Source organism: Acipenser ruthenus, chromosome 1, assembly GCF_902713425.1.
Source record: "Acipenser ruthenus chromosome 1, fAciRut3.2 maternal haplotype, whole genome shotgun sequence".
Taxonomy (NCBI): Eukaryota; Metazoa; Chordata; class Actinopteri; order Acipenseriformes; family Acipenseridae; genus Acipenser; species Acipenser ruthenus.
This window is the reverse complement of record NC_081189.1, coordinates 10,361,950-10,385,553: the sequence shown is the minus strand read 5'-3', so window position 1 is coordinate 10,385,553 and position 23,604 is coordinate 10,361,950. Positions and strand designations below refer to the sequence as shown.

The window sequence follows — 23,604 nt, the reverse complement described above, 5'->3', positions numbered from 1 at the left end:
TCTGTCTCTGTTTACTGTCTTTCACCTTGGTCAGGTATTCAGCCAGGATGTAGTGTCCTTTTAGGGCCCGATAGCATTCCAATTTGCTTTGTGTTTTTGTTTAACTTTTGCTTTATGTTTTTGTTTATCTTTTGCTATAATTTGGTTGAGTTTGATTGTGTGTGTTGGAGTAGTGCTGTCCTGAATCTGGTTGGTATTAGTGTGGCTGGGTGTGGTGAGCTTCAGGACCAGCCTGCTGAGGGTACTCTTCTCTGGGCTCAGCTCTTGGCATTGCAGGGCTGCTGTCTTTTAGATTAAGCCAAAATTGATTACCGCCAGTAGCTGTAGCGGGTCACTCTGTAGTTACGCTCCGAATGGCTGAGGATCTGACTGAAATATGCTACAGCTCTCTTCCCCCCAGGCATTCTTGGGACAGCACCGCGCTGATCCCTACGTTGCTGGCATCCGTGTCTAGGATGAAGGGTGCAGCCATGGATGGGGCAGCGAGCACTGGGGCTTGTGTCAGGGCCTCGCACAGCTGGGAGAAGGCATTCTTGCGCTCCGCTGTCCATGCAAACGAAATGCTTCTCTTATTGATTTGTTTAGGTTTTTTTGTGGTTTGAAATACAATTAATTCCTATGGTTTTGCCCTATTCAATGTCTTTCTCAGATCCCTGATGTTTTATAAAACTAAATACAAAGTAAAAAAAAAAGGACAAGTGTAAATGCAATGTATAAACCCCAATAAAAGTCAAAGCAAATCAGTCACAGCACACTTTAGTCTTTTTTTTTTTATTTGCTCACATGTACAGCTTTTACAGCGTCAAAAGTGTCATGGAATCCACTTAATAAACGACAGCAATAACTCCCCCCCCCGGGCTGTATGTAAATTACAATTGCAAACTGTTGGCACCACACACTTAAATCTATTTATGGCATAGACATGTGAAACTGCAGCAGAGGGGTGACGCACAGTTAAAAGTAACAACAGCAACGGTTTAGCCTTGGAGTCCTGGCATGGAAAGCAACATACCCCTTTTTGCCTGCAGGCTGTATACCGGCAGTAGGAATATCTTTTCTGTAGAATATTTGTATTATTTTGAACCACAGTTGGAATGACTCAGAATAGTCTGCAATTCAAAATGCACGCAGACGTGCAGCAGTTTCAAAAGAAAGCACAAGTGTGTTGTTTATAAACTAAACACATTTTGCTTCCTGTCCAGTTGGATATGTTTAAGAATCCTGAATGGAGATCCCCATTGCATATAGTGAGCTGGTTTTCTGATACTGCACACAAACAGAAATCTGTGGATGTGGAAGCTCTTGTGTAGCTTTTAGAAGAGCAGGGGTGTGGAAAATACTGCATCTGGGTCGTTTCACAAAGCACTTACACCACTGAGCAACTGTACCTTCAAGACGGAACTGTATAGCTTTACAGAATCCAGCTCAGCTAGTCTACATGAGTAAAAGTGACAGGTTTTCTTTGGATTATTGCTAAAAACTAAAGTGGTTTAGTAGACTGCTACTGTAGAAGTGGCTTGTGAACCACACCCCTAGAACTTTGTTGGATTTGTGCAGACAACTTCTGCTAAATAGTCTAAACATTACAAATATGTATTCATTTGTTGTGCATTGCCTTGCCCACCCTTCTTTAAGCACAGACAGTGTCTCACAATAGTTTAACACAATAAATGAGCAGGTTCCCCCAAGGTTATCCTTTACATTTACCATAGTTCATCAACGGTTTTTTAATATGCTTTACCATACCTCTCTGAGCTTTACAATCGTCACACTTGCTTACTTTTACCATACTTTCACTATACTTTGATACACTTTTCTATGCTTTTAAAATGGTACACTTTTATAAGAGATAGCAGCCAGTCTACACTTTCACTTGTTCTGCTGACCAGCACACACACACACAGACACACAAGCATGCTGTGCATGATACAAACATGAACCCTAAAGCAAAGCTGGGGAAGATCCCTTCAGTGTCACATAACTCTTATATCATTTGGTATTTATATCATCCTCATCTTCAAACACTCAGTCACACATACATAAGGTAAAATAAATAAACGACTCAAGATGTAGGTAGAGTAGAAGCCCTACTTGACTTTGTTTTTTACACTTTTACCCTCTGTGCCCCCTTTGATCCACTGCGTATCTAAGCAACGGACTGCCGGCAATGCTTGTCCACGAAAGGTGCTATTGTATACAACTCCAGTAAATACTGTATTGTGATTTACAAAAGTGCAAATTGTTATGATGGTTTTCGTGATGCATGTCTGCAAAACAACTTCACAAAAACCCATCATCGAGCAAACACAACCCTCGGGGGAGAAAGACATGTGGTCATCATCGTTAACCAGGGTCAGGATTGAGCCAAAAAAGAACATTCAAAAGGCTATACTGCCTTGCCCTGCACCACAAGCAGTTAATTCAGGACATAAAGATCATTATAAACACAGTACTGTTTAAAAATAATGTACATAGCATGGGACTAAACTGTTAAGCGCAGCTGTTTCCTAATGCTGTAAACTCACAGGAAAACTAAGAGAAGCCTATAATGCAGATTATTTTTGTAAAAATGTGTTTATTTTTTTGTACCAAAACGCCAGCATCTATTTGCATCAAAAGGAAAACTCTTTTTTTGGCATTCAATCCTCAGAAAACGACTTCTCTGTTACCCTCAGGTCAAACCTATGATGGTTTAAAGATTTGAGAGACACACTGTATCTACTGTAAATCAAAGTTGAAAGGCCAGTGGCATTTGATGTGCCTATGCATAGTTCAACAACATGCCACAATACTAGAAGTCTTGCTGTTGCCTCCCAAGTTGTTAGGAGCTAAAAGCACCCTGTTCGAGACCTTCAGGGAATCGTTTAGGTTTTCAGACTCCCAGTGATAGCTGCACCTATACAATGTAGCAGTAGACCCTATCGTATGATGTCCAGATAGTGCACCTCTGGGTAAAGGGAGTTTATAAGGAGTGCGAGCAGGCAGTTCCCATCCTGCAGGCAGTGACCAGGGTAGCTGATGAACTGTCTGGCTTGGGTGAGTGGCTCTTGGAACTCGGAGTACTGCTTACTGGAAGGCATCGAGTCTAGGACACTTAGTGCCTGAGGAAAGGAAATCAAGCCTGTTATTACACTGGAAGAGGGCACCTCGTTTTCACATGCCCCAATAAGCTTTCCAACCCAAACGTTTCCCATTTACTGATTATACAAAGTACAATGTAAACTGTTTGTATGAAAAGAACAAGGAGTAGCTAGTATTTTTTCCCCACACCCATATAACAAGGTGGAACTCAAAATTGAAATGCGCCTTTCTCTTGTAATGTACCACAATCAAAGTAAGATGTATTTAGTAAATTCATTATTTGTATGGTCTTTAAACTCAGGAAGATAATGCAGAAAGGGTATTGTTTGGGAAACGCATTTAAAAGATGAGTTTCACATACAGTATTTGCCAAACATATATGGTTTACCATTAATCAAAATGAGATGAAACAGGTGGTTCATATTGCACACCTACCAACACACTACTTTAATATGGGGAAATCTCCTTCTTCATCTTACTTGCACATTGCATTACTGTCGCAGAGTTTTTAATTGATATGTTTTCATATTTCATATGTATGATGCTGTCCATACAGCAATATCTAAATCCAAGACACACAATATTGTCAATGGTCATGGGGCACACAGTACGTACTTGCTGTGCTTTGGGTGAGAGCTGCAGGTCTGTGCCTGGATGGAGTCGAAGCCGATTCTCTGCAGGGACCTGGACTAACAGGAAGGCAGACATGCTGCGGGCCACCACCCGGAACCTGCAGAGCACAAACACAGGGCGACTGTATAACAGAACAAAAACCAGCTGCTGTGCAAGCAATACACAGCTACACAGAGCTACAGATCACTCTGCTATGTAAAAAAAACCAAAAACATTCATATTTATACACTTCAAATACAAAAACATTCCTATTGATAAACAGGTAAAAGAGCCTCTTGGTATGGGTGTGAAATATCCTAACTAATGCACTTATCTTCTTGTTTAAAGTCTGTTTCAATCATCACAACCACTGCAGCACCATGGCCTCAAAACAGCTTTCAGTATCATGTCTAACCTACAATTACATCTGGTGCACCAGTGTAACCATTAACCTGTCCCCCTGTAGGAAAATATGAATGGGACCATGTACACCAACTGGACTGGTTAAGAGTGTCTTTGTACTGCAAACTATAACTTATGCTCAGTAACCTGTGGCTGGAAAATAACTGTGCTAAATAAGGTCAATGCTGGTGCACAAGCTCAACTCATAACGGTTTTAAGGTCAATGCTGGGACATAGCAGAACATGGAATAACAGCGGGTAAGAGTGTTGTGGAATTAATGATCTGTGGAAATAACTGTTAAAAAATGGTAAGTAGAATGGAGACATAATAGGTCATTTTAGCACAGGACACAAGCTTGTTTATCTGCCTGTATAAACTGGGACACACACAAGCATTCAGAGACAGCTTCCATTCTCCTCCCCGAACATCGTGCTGAGGTCTGCCCTATGTGACTCCCAGTGGGAAGGCAACATGGCTGACTGCCTAACTATTGTTTAAACCTAGTGACTATTTGTGACAGGATGGCTTGAGTGGTGACATCAGACTCAGAAGAAACACACAGTACTGCAAGGTGAAATGGTAAATGCGCTTGCTTGAGCCGGTTTACTGCAAATAAAAGGTTTAAACATAAAACAAAACACCGAAAATAAAGGGGCACAATGGCCAAACGAACATACAGACAAACAAACAAACAAACACGGTGAGACAGACAAACAAGTACCATGCTGGTGCTTCCAGCATGAAATAGCAATTGTTATTATTTAATTTAATTTACTCTCCTCCTCTCTCCCGTTCTCTACTCACCGAACACCCAACCCAGAGTGAGTGCTTTGTGCCTCTTGCTCTTATTGTATTACTTGTATTGTAACGCTTGAAATGTTTTTGTTTACGATTGTAAGTCGCCCTGGATAAGGGCGTCTGCTAAGAAATAAATAATAATAATAATAATAATATATACAGTGGCTCTCAAAAGTATTCACCCCCCTTGGACTTTTCCACATTTTATTGTGTTACAACATGGAATCAAAATGGATTTAATTAGGAGTTTTTGCCACTGATCAACACAAAAAAGTCCATAATGTCAAAGTGAAAAATAAAATCTACAAATTGTTCTAAATTAATTACAAATATAAAACAGAAAATCGTTGATTGCATAAGTATTCACCCCCTTTGCTATGACACACCTAAATAAGCTCTGGTGCAACCAATTGTCTTTAGAAGTCACATAATTAGTTGAATGGAGTCCACCTGTGTGCAAATAAGGAGTAGTAAACATAGGTACAGTGCCCACTGCCTACCTGCTGGAAAGGGGAGACTTCTTGCCCAGGCCTATAGCCCCCAGGATCCCGGAGGCCAGCCTCTCCTCCCCCAGCTGTCCCAGCCGAGTCTGCATGGCCAGCAGGGTCTGTACAAGGGGCTCCAGGTGCTCCTGCTCCACCTGCACCATCACCAGCTCTAGGGACTTGTGCCACCACAGGAACAGCTTGCTTTCATCAGACGCACTGCTGCAGAAACGAGGAGGGGAAAACGTCAGTTTAATAAATAGTACAAATAGTTTAACCTACCTTTAAAAACATTTGTAAATCAGAACAAAACACATTCACAGCTTCAAAATGTTCAATCAGAATTCTAAGGTAAAATTGTAAGACTAGCAGATAAACATTTTGGTTAGTGCCTTCCTCTGTGTACTCCTGTGGGAATGATCATGTGTTGCCTGAAAATGTTTCTTGAATTTTTTTCAGAAATGTGTGTCTGGAATCAAGTTTCTTTGTGCATGTTGGGCCTAACCCTGGTGAGCGTGGCTGTGTTTGTGCCTCTGACCTGGGGAAGACCTGCTCTGTCCAGGCACTGAGCAGCACCAGACACCTCCTCTCACAGGCCAGCGTCTGCTCCAAGTTAAGGCGCTGCAGGATGTACACGTAGAGCGTCAGGAAGCTGCCCAGGGACAGGCTCTCCTGCAGGAACTCCTCCGCAGTCAGCTCCGGCACCTGCAGTGACACCAGGATAGGGCCCCAGCCGGAGGACTGGTCAAGGGAAATGCCTGGGAATGGGAAGGGGGACAGAAACAGGCAATGAAAATAGAACTTAAGTGTTTATGCAGAAAAAAAGGTGATGGGTAAAGAGAAACTTCATAAGCACTTTCTAAAACAAAATAATGATGAAGGCATAGCATTAAAGATAACAATACACTGTTTGCGTCTAACACAGGTGAGCCACGACCGGCCAGAAAGTCCCTTCAGATTCCCAGTTTCTCTCAAGTTCTTACCGTCGGTGAAGTAGGCAAGGATGCATGCCTCTGTCGTATGTGCCATGTGTCGGACGGAGGCCAGGCTGTGGCAGGCTGCGGTGAGGAGAGGCAGGACCAGGGGAGCGCGGGCTCTCCTCTCCACCCAGCTCCGCAGGCTCTCTTGCAGGGACAGTGCCGTGGACACACCTGCGCTGTTCAGCACTGTCAGCACCTCTGCAAACAGGCTGCATGTCGCCATGTGCCTCTGCTGCAGATCAGTCTCTGCAAGGCAACAAAGGGAGGAAATTAGGCAGTATTTTGGTCTACTTGTTTTATAAATAAGGTAAAACTATAAATAAAAAAACTATGTCCAGTAGACAAACTTTTCAACTAGTGCTTTCATCAGTGTACTGATTAAGAACTGTATGTCGTTTAAAAAAAATTTAAAATGAATCAGTTAGGGTAGGATAGTCCCACCGTGTGACAGCTATGTGTAAACAGCATCAACCACCGTTATGTTAAAGGTTATAGTTTTAACTGACAATTCAGATTGAGCGTTTTGAAGTTATGGGTAAGGATTGTTTTTTAAATGTCCTTCCAACACATGGCATGACCATCCGATGTTTGCAGTGAAATGTGTATTAGATGATTTGCAGTGGTTAGGGGTTAGAGATGCTTTCTCAAGGATTCAAGTCGCAGCAGTGCAGGTGAGATTACTGCCTCATACTGACAGCCAGACCTAGTAAGACTCCTAACCTGGTGGATTGAAGATCACAATGTCCTCCAGCAGTCTCTCCATCTTCCTCTGCAGCTCTGCCAGGGCGATACTCCCGCTCTGGTCCAAGGACACTAGGAACTGAACCACCAGGTGGATGAACGCCCGGCACTTAGGAGTCATGTCCTGCTGACACAAACAACAAACTAGGGATGTTAATAGTTTAAACATTTTCCATGTCTTAAATCTTTAGAATTGTTCCTAAACTTATAGTCACTGTCAAAGATACGCATGTCAGTTGCAGTTTTTATAGAGCAGGATTCCCATTATGTTAAAGTTTAAATGTGTTTAATCCTAATGTTTAAACATTTTGGAAATTAAATTGAATTTAACAGCCCTATAACAAACACAGCATGGCTCTTGCTCCAAGACCCCTCAAAGCCTTGTGTGTCTTGGAGGTGCCAGCTAAACGGTTAGGATCTCATGTTGAAACATGAAAACATACCAAAGGTTATCAATAAGATTACAGTACAGTGCGGAACACAATTAGCATGGTCTTGTAACTATGTCTCTCAGCGACAGCGTTATAAAGGCGGAACACTGCACAAAGCTGGTGCAGTGCATAGGTAAAATTATAAGAAACTACATCAAGTAGACAAACGTACTACACTGAGGAAGGCACATGCCGAAACGTTTGCCTACTCGACTCTGGTTTTCTTCTAGTTTTACCTTCGAATTGTGATATAGCGTTTTGAAGTTGTGAATGGTGAAGTGCAGTGCTGTGCATACCTGGTGCAGCCTCCCCTCACAGTCAGCCCCAATCCCTGCGGCCATCTTCAGCAGCTTGACAGTGAGCTCAGAGGAGGAGTCCCTCTTCAGGATGAGGGCCGGAGGGTAGTGGCTGTTAACGTAGCCAAGAACGTTCTGGTAGGACGGGAAGTCCACAAAGTGCCATGGCAGGGAGCTGGCCTGACCCAGCAAGTTCAGAAGAGGAGATTCCTGCAAAGAGCAAGCAAGGAAAAAATAAAAAACTTATTTTTAAATATTGTATTTATCACACACTATGTACCATGTGCTGCTGATAACTGAAGGTGCAATACCTAAAAAATCACAACGCAGCGGAATCTTGCTATCAAAAGTTGGAACAATAATTTTGTACCGTGATTACTTACTGTACAGAAAAAGCATGATCTGGCTTTATTTTAAAAAGCAAAAAGAAAGAGTGTAAGAGAGAGAGAGAGGAAGAACTACTAACTAGGGATACATCTGCAATTAATGGGGGTTAAACCATGATTTAGGCGATAATCGATAACTGAAACTTTCACTGTGGTCCACTCCTACTTGACGTGGACGTCAAAGCGCCTTCCTGCTTTCGAACCCCAGCTGTAAAGACAGAGCAGGTGTCTCACTCACAGGCTTGCTGATGAGCTCGTCCTCCTTGGCCAGGAAGACCATCATGTAGAGCAGGTAGACCACCATGGCCTGCGAGTGGGGCTGGGGCTGTGGGCTCAGCGCGTCGCTCACCACGCTCACCCAGTTCACCTGACACAGCAGCGTGCCCATGAACAGGAAGCAGCTCTTGGGGCTGCCTCGCTCCACCTGCAGACAAGCGCTCACCTCATTAGGTTCATTGACACGTCATTTAGGACTCTGCTCCCACATTTCGGCAGTCTCCCACCAGAGGGGGAGAGAGCTAGGGAGATCTTCCGTTTTATCACAATTGCATTTTTTACTAGAAAAATGAGACACGCTTGCTCCTTGCGTTGACTACTTTTATTATTAAGACAAGTAATCTGTTACAATATATATAATTTTAACGCCTTTGCAATACTAGGCAAAATTCCCATTAGTCTTGAATTAGGCAATTATCTTAGCCTCAATACACACTACCCTCTCTACAACTGTCCAATACATCCTTTTATGTTCCCACCATATTCTTTTCCTTGGGAGTGCATACACAGTCCTTGCTTCCAAGGTGTCTTTTACCACCCCTTACAGAGGGCCAAAATAGCAACCCAGACCTTTGATAGCTGGTGACATGGACTGCTATTGCAATAACCTAGAGTAACTAAATATATCCCATTGCCAATTCATAAACAGATTTACAAACTGATCTGATATTGCATACTATATGACAACACTATATGACAGTAAGCAGTGGGAAGGGAGCACAAGAGTGAAAGTACCTTGAAAAACTGATCCATGAGGTCCTGGTCTGGGTGCAGGTCACTCCAGGGCAGTCGGCTGTAGGCTCTGTGGTAGGTGTACAGGATGTACTCTGGCATTTTGGGAGCGGTGCAGGTCTCACAGTAGTGCATGAGGTGCAGCCACAGTGCCCCCCTCTGCCCGGGCAGCAACTTCTCTGTACAGCAGAGAGAGGGTGAAACATACTGTATGTGAAGTGTTTTTTTTTTTTTAAGCTACATGAAAACCCCATTGATATTTATATTTTAGTCAAGACAACTTTTCTGATTTAAAAACGCAAATAAAAACATTTTATAATATTTTTGATTGCCTCTGTGGTACCCCTACCACCTACCACAGAGCGAACAGCCATGTACAGTACTTGTTTGAGCAGGTAAATTTGAAGCACAGTACGGACAACATGGGATGGTGGGTTTAAATTAACCTGGCATGGTTATTACTGGCTACCACTGATTAATAATTGAAAGGAACGTGGGGGTAACCTCCTGGTGTAAACAGCAGGAAAACAAACTTACCCTTGAACTTCCCATGCAGCATGTCAATAAACTCAGAGTACAAAGTCACCATGCTGGCTGCAGCAGATGTGTCGGTCTCCAGCCACGGGTAACAGCGAGGGCTGCTGGGGATGGCAAAGGCAATTGTATAACAAATGACTGCATTTCCTCTCGTAATAATTGAAAACAACTAACTGCATAAGCACAGTTACCTTGCCTCCCCTGTGTCCAGCACCAGGATCCATGGTCTAAAAAAGCCCACGATTTTAGAATGCAGAGCCTGCAGAACTAAAAGAGAAACATTTTCTTCAGCATCCATACCAGCAAAAACAGGCTGGCTTTACTTTCATCAGATAGTCCACCTAATCACAGTCAAAAGTACTATGTGCAGCATGGAAAGGGACTGTGAGGCTCAAGTGGGGTTATAATACAGTACTTGCTGTTGCCTAAAAATGATGTCACTGACATACTGTACATGCCCCACCATGGCTGCAAAACATAAAACTACAGCGATACGATATGGATCGCGACATGTCAGTCACGATGCGATACAGATCACGATATGCAAGTCATGATACAATACGGATCGCGACATGTCAGTCACGATGCGATACGGATTGCGATATGCCAGTTACGATGCTATACAGATCACAATATGCAAGTCTCAATACCATACTGATTGCGACAATGCAAGTCACGATACGATATGTATCACGATACATGTTCTGATCCTGATGGGCTTGCTTAGAATGATGTGTAACAACATCAAGTTATCATTAACAATGCACTATTTTGTTAAAAGACCAAACTCAATTAATATGAAGATACCAAATACAAAGCAGATGTATTTATCATTCAAGAGGCACTTGGTCGATTCAAGTAGCTCTGTAGTGCTATAGGTCGTGCCTCACAATACAGCCCTCTATTATGATAAACTGCATCATGTTAAGAAAAGTATCACGATTCATTGAGACACAATTAATCATTACACTGCTGCCCAGGGGAATAATGTAAGGGAAATCTCATATCACAAAACTGTTGTTTAACTGTTGAAAGTGTTAAGATGGAAATATTTTATTTTACCATTATTACCCTTTAAAATAATTCTTAAATTGGGAAAGGTGACAAATTACAAGCATCTTTTTATAGATCCTGTCCACAGAACCCATACCTTTTATAATCTGGACACTGCCCACTGGCTCCTTAGCCAAGCCAGCAAACTCTAAGTCGATGACATTTTTCAATAGATAACCCCAAAACATCTTTACTTCATCCATGTAAGGACCCCATTTGGAAAAAAGACCAAAACTTCGGAAATCAGCTTTGGAAAGATGGAGTTTAAGGAAGAAATCTGACAGCCATCCTATTGTCTCTTGGATCTGGAAGACAGAGCGATAGTGTTTTGCAGTGTTTTATTCTAATTGCATTAGCGTATGACTGTTATAGCTGTAAATCCATCTGGAATGACTAGACAAATGAATAGGCTGCATCTTGCCTTTTCTGTTCAAATTAACAAGCAAACAGGCAAACCTGAATTGTTTAATTAACTTGTACTGGTAATTGTGTAAGGCTTTCACTTGCATGCTCATTCTCTGCTGTCAGGTAAACTCTTGCTTGTATGTAATTTACATATTTTGTATGTAAATTTGATTCTTTGATTGTTCTGAATGATATATAACATATATAACAGAATGCCAAAACCTAGAATAGTAAATAAAATCCTATGCATTTTATCAATAATTATATTGCAAGAAAGTGAATTCCTAATCAATCTTTGGTTACGCCTCTCTCATTATTTGCAATTATCAATGGTTGAACTAGCTGCCATCTACTGTGCCTAATTTGATTGACAGATGCCATTACCAATCAAAGCTGTAAACAATGAGAGCTATGTAGCCAAAGGGTGAATAATCACCAATTCTGTTACTTTCTGACTAAGTAACAATTATAGATAAAATATGTGCTTTTATTTGATATGCTAAGTGGTGCCATTCTGAAATTTCTATACATAGCTGCTCTTAGTCTCTTTTGCTGACTGTCCTTGCTTTCTTTACATTGGAAACCCGTGCCAAACAGAAGCAAGGGATAAACATCAGGGGTTACATTCATGAAACGGTGTAAAGGATCCCAATGACTTAACATCAACTACATTGCTAACTCATTCCATACCCTCATCATTCTCTGTGCAATGGGAGTGTATTTGTAAAGCAGTGCATCTGCCATACCTGTTGAGAAGAGAGGGACACTGCAGTAGTTTCTCGGGCAGAGCCGGGGATCTTGGTGGATTTCTTTTTGGGTGGGGAAGTGCACCCCAGTGCTCTGAGGGATGCCCTCCAGCAGTCAGGACTGATGAGCTGCTCTGCAGAACCTGCAACACAAGAGACACATTCAAATGAATGCTACAGTATATTAATGCCTCTGCCTGCACATATTTAATTTTTTTTTTTTTTTAATTAGTTCAAATCTGAACCTCCATCTCCCAGTTTAGTTTTTGCTGGGTAAGCTTGCAAAATTTTGAAGATAAAGCACTTTTTACAGAAAAGCTTTGAGACATCTAAAAGTTTTTCAAAGTCTACACTACACTATATATTACAACAGGATTTGTAAAAAAAAAAAGTTTCATACAGAAAAATATAAATTCTGATATGATTGGTTACTCTGCATGAGAAGCCTGAGGAAGTCGCTGTAGTGATCAGGGAACTGGTAGCACAGCAGCTGAGTCCAGTGTTTACAGAAGAGGTTAAAGGGCATCAGGATCTCGTCGTCTGGCTGCAGGCCGCAGGAGGTCAGGGCGAGGTGCACCAGCTCCATCAGCCGGCTCCGCTCTGAGAAGTGAGGCTGGCTGGAGCTTAGCCAGAAAACCAAGTCAAACTGGAAAAGAAACCCATAGAAAAACATGTGTGTTTAGAAGTGTTGAGTGTGTTTCTCACTCAGGCGTGTCGGTCATATAAACAGTGCAAGAGATATACATTACCAAACACTTATAAACATACAAGCCATTAAATCTAAATAAAAACAGATAAACAGATACAATAATGTGTTGTGGTTTACACGTTTTGAATGTTTTGTCAATGTGGGAGCTACACTCTTGGCAAAGTTATAATCGTAGTTGCTACTAATATGTTCTAAAGGCAACTTCCAATGAAGTTTACTGTATATGAGCAATGTTCCCCAAACTCACTTCCTAAATGTCATTACTATGATCAGTTAACCAGATTTTCAAGCACACTGCATAATCTAAAGCGACACCATGCTGGAGGATGAAAACAATTGCACGATCTGCCTAGATAAACAATAATGAATGTAAAGGAAGAACTTTCCATAACGTTTTCCTTCACACAGTACACATGGATCTGAAGAGTACACACGTATATCAGAAGTACAGTGATCACAATTGAAAAGATTATAAGCTTCACGGCCCTGACCATTCTTTGTCAAACCCACACTGCTACCCATGCCCAAAATACAAAGGCAGTGTGAATGAGTCTCTAGCAACGTGTAGGAGACTGAAGACCTTGGTGAGCAGCATGAAGATGACGTCTCCACTGTCCCCGTGCAGGGCGAGCACCACCTCCTCATACAGGGGAACCAGCTCCCGAGGTGAAGCGTTGGGGGTGAAGTAGGGGGACAGAAGGTTACAGAGGCGCTGGTTGTGCAGGATGATCGTCAGCATCTGCTTGCACTCCCGCTGGGTGTCTCGGATAAACACCTGCAAAGGAAACACAAGCAGAGAATAACTAAAGAAGTCTTAATGTGCACTCGTGAAAACAAAAGCAGGTGTTCTCTAACATTGTTATTTCACTGCTATATTTCAATGCTTTTACAAAAAATACATTTTGCTACAGTAGTGTGCAGATTTTTGAGAACACCTCAAGGATTTGTTATATCCTTTATATACCTACATGCATGAAAAACATGAAAAAGGGTATAGAATTTTAATTTTCGGTCATGTGCTGTGAAAATGTTAGACCACTGTGTGCTTTAATTAGGCATCTTAAAACAACTTTTCAAGTCTCATGCATTTTACCATTTGTGGCTATGTGTTCCCTTTATCTTACTATTTTTAATTAATTGCATGTGTGGCCAATTAAAGTCATCAATTAAATTAAACAATCACTAATTAGGCTATTTTTACAATTTTCCAAGATTTTCAGTTCCATATGCACAACAAATCAACACAACAGAAGCAATGGGGTGTTATAAAACATTTGCACACTACTCTACATGGCATTTGCCTTTCATACCATTCTATGGATGAGTGGGGGAGACATGGCTCCAAGTTCAAACAGCTTCTTAAGCACCTTGGGGAAAGTCACTATCTGTACCTTCGTCCCACCCAGCTATTATTTGAAAAGCAATACTAATAAATGCACCGTACCTGTCCCAGGATCTCAATGCAGGAGGAGAAAAACTGCCTTGTGGGAGGGTGGCGCTGAGTGTCATCGCACACGAAGGAAACCACCTGGTAGAATGCGGCGATCCCGATCTTCTGGGAAAGAGCAGTCGTCTGGAGCTTGTAGGCATTAACAAGGGCCCTGTATCAACAAACAGTCATTTACACATCATCCGCCAGGTTCTCAGAGCTAAGGAAAGCCCTCGGAACAATGGCTTGGTGCCTGCATCCTTTTCTAAGCTCTTAATGTGTACCTAAGCTCCCCTGTCATTAGCACTGAAGGAATGTGCACTGGGTACCTGTGGTTGATCTGAAATGACTCACGTTATGAAGTTCTCCACGTGCACAGCGGCCTCGGCCACACTCTGAGGAGGGGGTTTCATGGCGTCCGTCTGCAGCTGTTTAACGTCTCGTTTCAGGGACTGAATCTGGTTTAGTACAGCCTCATGCTTGTGCATCCCTTCAAACTGAGAACAGAGTGAATCACATCATTAAAGCAGAGAACATAACTGATTAACGTGTTATCCAAAAAGAGGTTGAGTTTCTTGTGGTTTTATTGTACCTCATTACAGAAGTATGTTAGTAAAATACGATGGCTGATAATAATAATAAAAAAAAAAATACAAAAATTTGAGCTATGAGAAAGACTTGGTGATATCGCTTGGTCAGCAAAATCAGTGTATCTCAATCCAACTGACGTTCTGTGGGAAGAACTTGAACTTCAAATTTGTGGTTTGCCTAACCCACTGACTCAGTTGCAGAGCATACTGCTGAGTGAATGGTGCACAACCCCACAGGACACCTGAAGGCATTTTGTGGAGTCTTTGCCACACCAACTCCAGGTAAAATAGCAGGGCAGCACAATATTAAATGGCCAGTGAGTGCATGGATGGATTTATCCACTGCTTAACTAGAAACATATAAACAAATATATCCTAAGTATCAACTAAGGTATAAAGATAATGGGCTTAATTCACAAAACTTTACGGACCGTTTAAGGAATGTTTAGCTTAAGGCTTTTTAAAGTCTGTTTCCATTAATTAAATCTAGTTTTCAACGGTTTTAAAGTCGGTTCATTATTCTAACTTCACCTTTCAAAACACTGTTCAATTTAAGAAAATGTTCTGAAAAAGGTTCCTTAAAGTTCTGTGAATAAAGCCCAGTGTGTGAGCCGAAGCAGCCCTGACCTTGACATTGATGAGAGCAGACCCCTGGCATGGTCTACCCCCACTTCCCCGGCACTCCAGCTGCATGGACAGTTGCTCCTCCCGATTACTGTATAGCTGAGGCAGAGTGTCCAACAGCTCGCTGTCTAGCGCCACCTGTTGGGACTCCCGTAGCGCTGCGAGCCTGGGGACAGCAATAAAATAAAGGTCATTTCTAGATTATCTAGTAAATTTCTCTGTATTACTGATAATTGCCATTATAAAAAAGCAGATTTACCCGTTGAAGTATGAAGAAACAGACTACTTACAGTGGTTTCAAGTTAGACACGGGTGAATAAATAAATAGCCTTTGGCAAGTGGCTGCGACTGGATTACTCAAGGACAAACTGAAAGCCATACAAGCCATCTTTGATGCTAAGCTGTTTGGAAATGGCAGTGGTGAAATAGACAGAGTTGGGGCTCTTGTTCACTTACTTGGCATGGTGCTGCAGTGCACTGAGATCATCATGGATGAGTTCGGTGGCAGATGTTTCATCAGACAAGGCAGAAGAGGATATATTCGGGACTGGGGCTCTCATAGACACCAGGGGTACCTGGGCTTGTGGGGCATCATGCTTCTGCAGGTTAGTCAGGATGCGATCTCGTGCTTAAAAAAAAAAAAAAAAAAAAAGCAAAGAAAAAATTCTGTGAAAACTACCTGCCTGGTTAATTATTTGTAATATACATTTTCAAGATTACTGTAAGCATGCAAGCCCCTGCTTCTGACTATCATAAGAACCCGTACTATCTTTGTCTGGAGATTTTCCTCTATGAGAACAAGCTTGTTATTACGGGGATTTTACTCTGTACCACTGTATGAAAAATATTCATCCCCATTTACAGTGATTTACTTCAAGGAACGCAAACCTTGAAAAGATGCCCCCACTGACCATGATTGAAACAACTCACCTGCCTGAGGGTTGGTGAAATCAGTGAAGATAGTCACACTGCTGTTGTGTAGGCAGGACGGCTCAGTTCTGATCTTAGTCCAAAGACTCAGAACCTCCCTCAGCTCATGCTGTACCCGTTCAATATCCATATACTCCATCCACAGCTCCTAAATCAGAAACCACCAGCATTTACTTGTATCAACGTGTGTAATTAGAGTAATGTTGTAATGACATCTTGCACAATAACCTCTCCCTAACAGTAAAGTAACATATTCTGGTTCAATATCTGTAATGCAGCTCTCTTGTACCCCAGATACAACACCAACTTAGACTTTACATTAGATCGGAACTACTGAATGGAATTCTGAAATTTCACAAACAGAAAAAGGCCAGACAAATACATTCCAGATACTTTGGCAGTAGCATTATTTAGGTAAAAAAATCACACATTCTTTGTAACAGAATATGCAAAACAAGGTGATACAGCTGCATTAAGACTCACCTCCTGTACAGACCGGTAGATTTTTATTAATGCTCAATCCGTTTTCTAAGGTAAAACTATAAGAATCTAAGTCAAGTAGACAAACTTTATGACTAGGGCCTTCTTCAGTGTATTAATACTTGTTTTATAGTTTTATCTTAGAACTGTTATTAGAACCCCACACAAGGTGGTACATCTTTGCTGAATGATAATGCCAAATACCATATTTAGTTAAAATAGTAGTTTCACTATGTCAAAAAAAAAAGTAAAAAAATAAATAAAATAAAACACACACACACACGTTTTTCAGTTGGAACAATTTGGGAAATCAGAAAATAAAACAAAAATCTAACTCATAGGTCTCACAAAACCCAGAGACCACTCAGCATTGAAAACGTTGAGGAAGCTACCTGCTGATTCTGCATGACTTTGGCCAATCGGTGCGAGTCATATTGTTTTGGTAACGATGGCAGATAGACCTCCTGCATCTGCAGATTTTCATCACCCAGCCAAACAGCAAACACATTGATCAGCCTGTGAGGCAGTGAAGGAGGAAAAACATGAGTACATTCTCCTCATCCTCTTCAATTGACAACAAAACAAAATGAATTTATTTGCTATTGTAATGCTAGAATATACATTATTCTGCACGTGTAGTACTGTAATTGTACAAATGTAATTGGCTAGCTGAGAGCAATGATATTGTAAGTAAAGCCCATACAGAAGGCAACTCTTGGGAAACATTGTTTCTGGCAGCTACTGAAGCAAATATTTCTGACATTTTCAAGCATGGAATTTACTGGAAAATGTCATGCCCTTGCTTGAAAAGCAGTCAGAATGCTTTTTTTTTTTTTAAGATATCAGCATTTGAAGTTTTATTATGAAAAATAAAATCAACCACCACATTTTTCTACATTTTTTTAAAAAACGTTATTTGCACCTCCAGCGGCTACTTACACTTTTGTATCCTTTCAAAAATATGAAGGGGCCAATATTGTATTGAAACTATTTTTGTAATTAAAAACAGATAAAAAGAACTACAGAAGATTGAAAAGGTTACTTCATTTTATCTTTCATCCCACAGTATTTAAAGTCCATGCGATGTGTGTAGTATTTTCATTGCATATTTATGATGTAATATGCACATGTGAATGCTGCAGTATGCTACACAGTATCTGTAGTGATCTCACGCGGTTACCTGACAAGCTCCTTGTGCACTTCTGGGGAGGTCATGTGCTCTGGTGTGGGGCTCCTGGAGCTCCCCTCCCCCTCGCCGGGCTCACAGTCTCTGGGGACCTTTAGGGCTTTGCTGGCTGCATGATGGAAATCAGCCACCTCCACCAGACGCTGCCTCATCTCTTTCAGCAGGTTAGAATGAGCCGGGCTGTGGAAGTAGCGCCTCCCAATGCAACCCCTGGCCTCCAACCTGCAACAGAAAAAAAAAAAAAAAATCAGAAGGAATTTGTAAACTTCCTACATTTGTAAGATAAAATTAAATTAAATTAAATTAAAATTAAATGTTACACCTGTTTATCAAACTTTTCAAAATATCATCATCAGGGAGTCTTGCTGTTATAAGTTTTACTTTATTTTAAAAAGTTATACTCAAGGACTGTGGCAAAGGATGTTAAGAAGTAGATTGAAAAGTGAGTTATAATACAACTGGTAAAAACCTGAAGCAAAATACTTTCATTTATCTGTAACTCTCAATCATAAGATATATAGTAGCACTGAGCAAATGCCCTCATCAGTGTAATAGAATTCGCAGAAAAAGTTCCTTGTGTTACAGTATGTCCTCTGAATATTTTTTATTTTATTTCAGACATATTCTATTGATGTGTATTTAAGGCAAAGGGAGTTACCCGAATTCCGGCCCAGGCTGGCGCAGGTAAAGCAGGAAGAATTTCTGCCAGACGAGGGGAAGGAGGGGGTGGTCTGCAGGGGTCACCAGGGCCTGGTGTGCCCAGCGATAGACCATGAGCCTCTGCAGGGATGGGACCACGGGGAGCTTCAGCCGGGTCTGTGCTTTCTGTCAAAAGAGGATGAGTTACAGAAAACAATTACTAATCTCAATCAGTTTTGTTCCAGTCAAAGATAGAAAGGTGATTCAGGGGTCTGTCTTGCCATAAAGCCGATGTACACCGATTTATGTCACTAGAAGATGATCAGACATATCAACTAAAGCCATTCATACTATTCTTTGAACTTGACTCAGAACAAACAACGGGATGCCTGGACCAGTGACACTCTTAGCAACAATATCAGTGAGTCCCTTGTTTTAATATAATAAAATATAATGAGGGCTTTTGTTTCGGTTTTTATTAATTTCATTTTTCTGTGCTTATTTTTAGCTCTATTCGAGTTATGTAAATTTTTTTTTTTTGGGGGCTTTTGCTTTTTATATACAGTTGGCGATGCCTAAATCGGGATACTGATAATGGGGATTGCTGCTTAAATGGAATACAACTCTGGAAGATGGTTCTTCCCAATGCTATTTATGTTGTTTAATTGGGACATCACTTTGTTTAACTGGGATGCAGTATTTTCAAATGATGAACAGAGATCGCTTTTCAGAGCAAGACAGGGCTTTTCATGTAGCACAGGGCAGTGAGTATGTGATTACACTGTGACTTGTGTAAATTGTGTACAACACATTGAACTCTTGAAGGAGCTGGAGCAGGGGTCTCCAACCCTGGTCCTGGAGAGCCCCTATCCAGCAGGTTTTATAGGTGTCTTTACATCATCAGTGGCTAAAGATCTGGAACACCTGTTAATCTTGACTAATTAAGCCAATAATTGGTTCAATTAAGTAACAGAGATTGACTGAAACGAAAACCAGCAGCCATAGTAGCTCTCCAGGACATGGCTTGTGTTGCAAAGAAAGTTGGTGTGTGAACATCGCAGGTGCCTTGCCTTGTGATAAGATGGTGTTAATTTAATTTTATCAATTTAAGAATTAGTTCAGCTTCTGTCTCCAACTAAATAAAAAGTCTTTTAGACAAATATCAATTAAACATATAATGTTTAGTTTATATAAATGTTTACTTTATATAAGGTTTATATAAAGGTTTTACTGCACTAAAAAACAGAGGAACTGTTAAGCTTGAATATAAGTGTAAATTGTATTTAATAACTTTAGTACAACAGTAGACTTACTAAAGAAAAATAATTAGATTGGTGACCTCGCCTTTTACCTGCTTGAAGTAAGAGCGGTGCTGGGCATGAAAAAATAGGTTCTGGCAGACGAAGCGGGACTTGCTGGTCGTCAGCAGTTTTGAATTCAAGGTCTTTAAAACTTGACAGCCAAAGCGAGCATTTCATTTAAAATAGAAAAGTTGTCTACAGTATCAGTTCTTATCAGAAAGATAGTGACTTTAATTGGGATGATGTTTCTGAGCCAAAAAATGACTTCATGCGGTGAATTTGGAAAAGCGCTTACAGTGGAGTTTTCATATTAATTAAAACACTAGCCTTGGCAAGTAAACAGGATGTCTGAAACCTGCTTGTGCAATCGAATGTTTAGAAACAGAGAGGTCAGGCTTAGTCCAAGCATTGTACAGTCAAATAAGGCTATTATATTTAACATATTCATTATTGCCTACATTTAACCCTTTGCGGTCCATTGTCAGACCTGGTCCGACATTGCAATTATTCCTATCCGGTCCATTGTCGGACCCTGGCCGACATCATCAAAAAAACGCAAAAAACGGGTTTCTAGTCGTTTTTTCTCCGGAAAAGGCCGAGAAAACCATTCAATGGCCGAGTGGGAGCGACAGGAGCCGAGACAAGCCGATAAAAAAATAAAAAAATAAATAAAAAAGGCGTATCTCATGATTAGTCATACATGCCCCTGGCATTACATAGGGGCGGTCATAAGGAAACAAGCTGGCTGTTAGTGTATCAGCGCACAGAGATTATCACGGACATTTGCAGAGCTTTTTTGAGATGTTATAGTAATAAAATAATGACTTGGATTGCATTATTGATGAGGTGATAAAACGAGTGATCAGGACATGATTGATCGGTATGTACGACTACTATTATTATTATTATTTATTTATTAGCATATGTGAAAGCGATAGCGAACGAAAGGGTGGGGCGGGGCTGGAGATGCCTAGTGAGTGCTTTGTTGATATGCAGGGCCTTTTAAACCCGTTTGATTGTGAAAAAAAAATACTTTTAAACAGCGCGTCTAAAATTATCTGCGCGTGTGAAAATAAATTGGACCTGACGCGCCTGACATGCACTTAATAAATGGACTGCAAAGGGTTAAATGAAAAAAAACGAACTAACCACTGTATACTTAGTGGTTTTATTGAAAGGCTTATGATAAACCCCTACAGTCTTTGTCCAATATGTTGTTAACACACATTTATATATGAAAATAAACTTATCTGAAAAGGTGATGTGGTATGCTGCTCAGAGGGAATATATTGTAGACCAAGGTTAATATAATTACACAAAAAGTTGAAGTTATATATAAAACAGCATCTCTTTTAATACACATATAAACTTGTATCGTATTGCACTGTATTGTAGCAAGGCTCCTGTGAACTTTGGTTCACCTGACTTTTTAGAGAAAGGAGGGGCTGAAAATGAGAACTATGAGATCATGTACCAATATTTTGGAAAGGAGTTATATCCAATTAATTTTGAATGTTTTTTATAACTCCAATTAGTTTTAAAAAGAGGTGACCGGATCCTTCTAGAATATATCATTAATTCCAAGATAAGAACTGTCAGGGCAGATTGATGATCAGATTTAATTGAGACTCCTGATGTATTCAATTGAGGGAAAAACCTATAGGGAAAGACCCATTCTGTACCACTGATCTTGATTTTGCAAGTTGACGTGGTACATGCTCTGAGGGTGTCTGAAAAAATGATTGCTGCTTGATCGAAGTCAGACTTCTCTGCCTTTTGAAGACTGTTCTTATTTTTCATATATCCTACACTACACTTCCATATATTGGAAGGTAAGCATATATCTGAATTTATATCTCTTTTATATTGGATGCATTGCTATAAAGGTATAGAAATTATGTGTTAGTTTTAAGAGAGTGATATATTGAATGTTATAGGACGTAGCTGTGGGTGCTTTAGCTTTGTGCATTTTATGGCCTGAAGGCTAAGCATATGATAACCATATTTGTATTACTGTATTGAGGCACTAATGCTGTTAAACCTGTAAAAGCACTGGATCGCCCAGATTGCTTATTACTTAGGATTTACAGTGGTCTACGCAACCAACCAATCCAATTTTTAAAGCATTTAATAAACCGAAAGGGCACTACTACTGCTCTGATTCGTTAAAACTTCAAATTAAACGTGTCTGTGTGATTTTCTAGATTGTTAAAAAGTTGTCTGGACATATACCACGCCCAGTGCACAAACAAAACCACTTACAGGAGTTTAAAACATCTTCCCTGGGTTTAAGAGCACATATATAAATAAAAAGAGTAAAACCTTCTTTCCTTTGCTGTCTTCCACAACTAAATCCTTATGGTCACGGGCATATTCTTCTGTGTTTTTTGTGTGTTTAGTCTTTACATTTCACCACAATTTGCAATTCTGTTTTAAATTCCACAAGTGTGTAAATCAACCCTATCGAACTGTAATATAGCTTTAAATCTCTTGTTTCTTGCAATCTCGTTTTAAATCTTGCAAGTGTGTCACAATCCTCCAATAAAAATGTAGGAATTTTCTGCCTCTCGGTATTTGGGGTGGGTTTAAAGTATTCAGAACGAATCAATGCGAGATACAAGTCAGGAACCAACAGTATAATGTAGATTTGCTTATTGTTGCCTGGAGGGCTTCAATCTCGGATATAAAATATAAAAGTGCTACTGGTGATGTCAGAGAATACTGAAAGAAAATTGAGAGAAACTCAAAATGTCTTCCATAAGGAAGGCAGAAAAAAACCAAGAACAAAGTCTATGAGACAACAAATGAAAGAAAGAAAAAAAGACAGAAAGAACAGAAGAAGGAAAGAAAGATGTGAAACAGAATGTAGGTAGACAGTGCCCCCTTACCTTAAGCGCCTGGTCTGGAGGGAGAGAGGGGTTGGTAAGCAGCTCGTGCTCCACACAGCGCCGCAGCTGGGAGTCCTCCTCGAAGATGGACTCCATGTTCAGCACCACCCAGGAGAACCAGACCTGTCAGGGAGGGAGGAAGACAAGGGCTGTCAGCAGGGGGCTGGAGCCAGGACACTACAGCACACTCCCACACTGGTCTTATAATACAATACGGCTCATAATACAGTCTTTGTGTTACTGCGGCAATGTTGCTTAATCAAGAGGTCTCAAGTGGTACTGCAACTGAAAGAGTATGAACACAATGAAGGGTAAGTGGCTTCCATTACATTTTTCCTATTTATTCTTTTTCTATTTTACTGTTCCCTTATCTTTTATTATGTTTACAAACAATGGTTTCTACAGCAAATGTTGGTGTTTTTGTACATTTTGATAAATAAGTGTTCAGGTGCTTCTCCTGCTGCCTGCCATGTGTAATGTAGTCCAGATCAGCTCTTGTGTCTATATCAGTAAGCGCCAGCGCCACCTAGTGCACTGCCAGCAAAACAGCAGGAAACTCAATACCAAGTGTCAGATCCATAAAGGCGCAGAGCTCTACTTCTACAGACACTTTGGATAATCTATCCTGTGTTTCATACATCTACAGCAGGCAAAAAGAACGGAAGAGCAGCTCCTCAACTCATGTGGAAGTACCTTGAGACAAAACAGCAGAAAATTAAAATACAACACACTATTTGAGTAATTTCAATAAGTGACATGGTCAGAAACCTGCAGCCTTACTGAAGATAGCCAATGTTCCTACTGAACTAGGGAGTAAAGATACATATACATGGCAGTCCTGTCACTGTGCAGAAGTGAACAGGTGA

The 23,604-nt window shown here is 40.7% G+C and overlaps 1 protein-coding gene across 10 annotated transcripts in view; it reads right to left on the bottom strand.

Annotated features, from left to right (window-relative positions):
- Positions 1-751: 751 nt before the first annotated feature.
- LOC117403987 (ectopic P granules protein 5 homolog) overlaps positions 752-23,604 on the bottom strand; it is a 38,611-nt gene continuing 15,758 nt past the window's right edge. For 4 of the 10 annotated variants that reach the window (XM_058997000.1, XM_058997262.1, XM_058997117.1 and 1 more), the window contains 24 exons: positions 22,739-22,861; positions 18,569-18,735; positions 17,905-18,132; positions 17,117-17,240; positions 16,245-16,392; positions 15,771-15,942; positions 15,318-15,480; positions 14,455-14,597; positions 14,116-14,272; positions 13,252-13,446; positions 12,395-12,608; positions 11,963-12,105; positions 10,909-11,116; positions 9,950-10,025; positions 9,759-9,862; positions 9,225-9,400; positions 8,452-8,637; positions 7,828-8,037; positions 7,080-7,227; positions 6,363-6,605; positions 5,918-6,137; positions 5,395-5,601; positions 3,697-3,811; positions 752-3,101 (listed from right to left, as the gene is read on the bottom strand). In XM_058997000.1, the coding sequence (XP_058852983.1) occupies positions 2,919-3,101; positions 3,697-3,811; positions 5,395-5,601; positions 5,918-6,137; positions 6,363-6,605; positions 7,080-7,227; positions 7,828-8,037; positions 8,452-8,637; positions 9,225-9,400; positions 9,759-9,862; positions 9,950-10,025; positions 10,909-11,116; positions 11,963-12,105; positions 12,395-12,608; positions 13,252-13,446; positions 14,116-14,272; positions 14,455-14,597; positions 15,318-15,480; positions 15,771-15,942; positions 16,245-16,392; positions 17,117-17,240; positions 17,905-18,132; positions 18,569-18,735; positions 22,739-22,861 (4,053 nt within the window). In that variant the 3' untranslated portion in view covers positions 752-2,918. The remainder of the gene's footprint in view (positions 3,102-3,696; positions 3,812-5,394; positions 5,602-5,917; positions 6,138-6,362; positions 6,606-7,079; positions 7,228-7,827; positions 8,038-8,451; positions 8,638-9,224; positions 9,401-9,758; positions 9,863-9,949; positions 10,026-10,908; positions 11,117-11,962; positions 12,106-12,394; positions 12,609-13,251; positions 13,447-14,115; positions 14,273-14,454; positions 14,598-15,317; positions 15,481-15,770; positions 15,943-16,244; positions 16,393-17,116; positions 17,241-17,904; positions 18,133-18,568; positions 18,736-22,738; positions 22,862-23,604) is intronic. The other 6 variants (XM_058997188.1, XM_058997431.1, XM_058997501.1 and 3 more) reach the window with 4 other exon arrangements.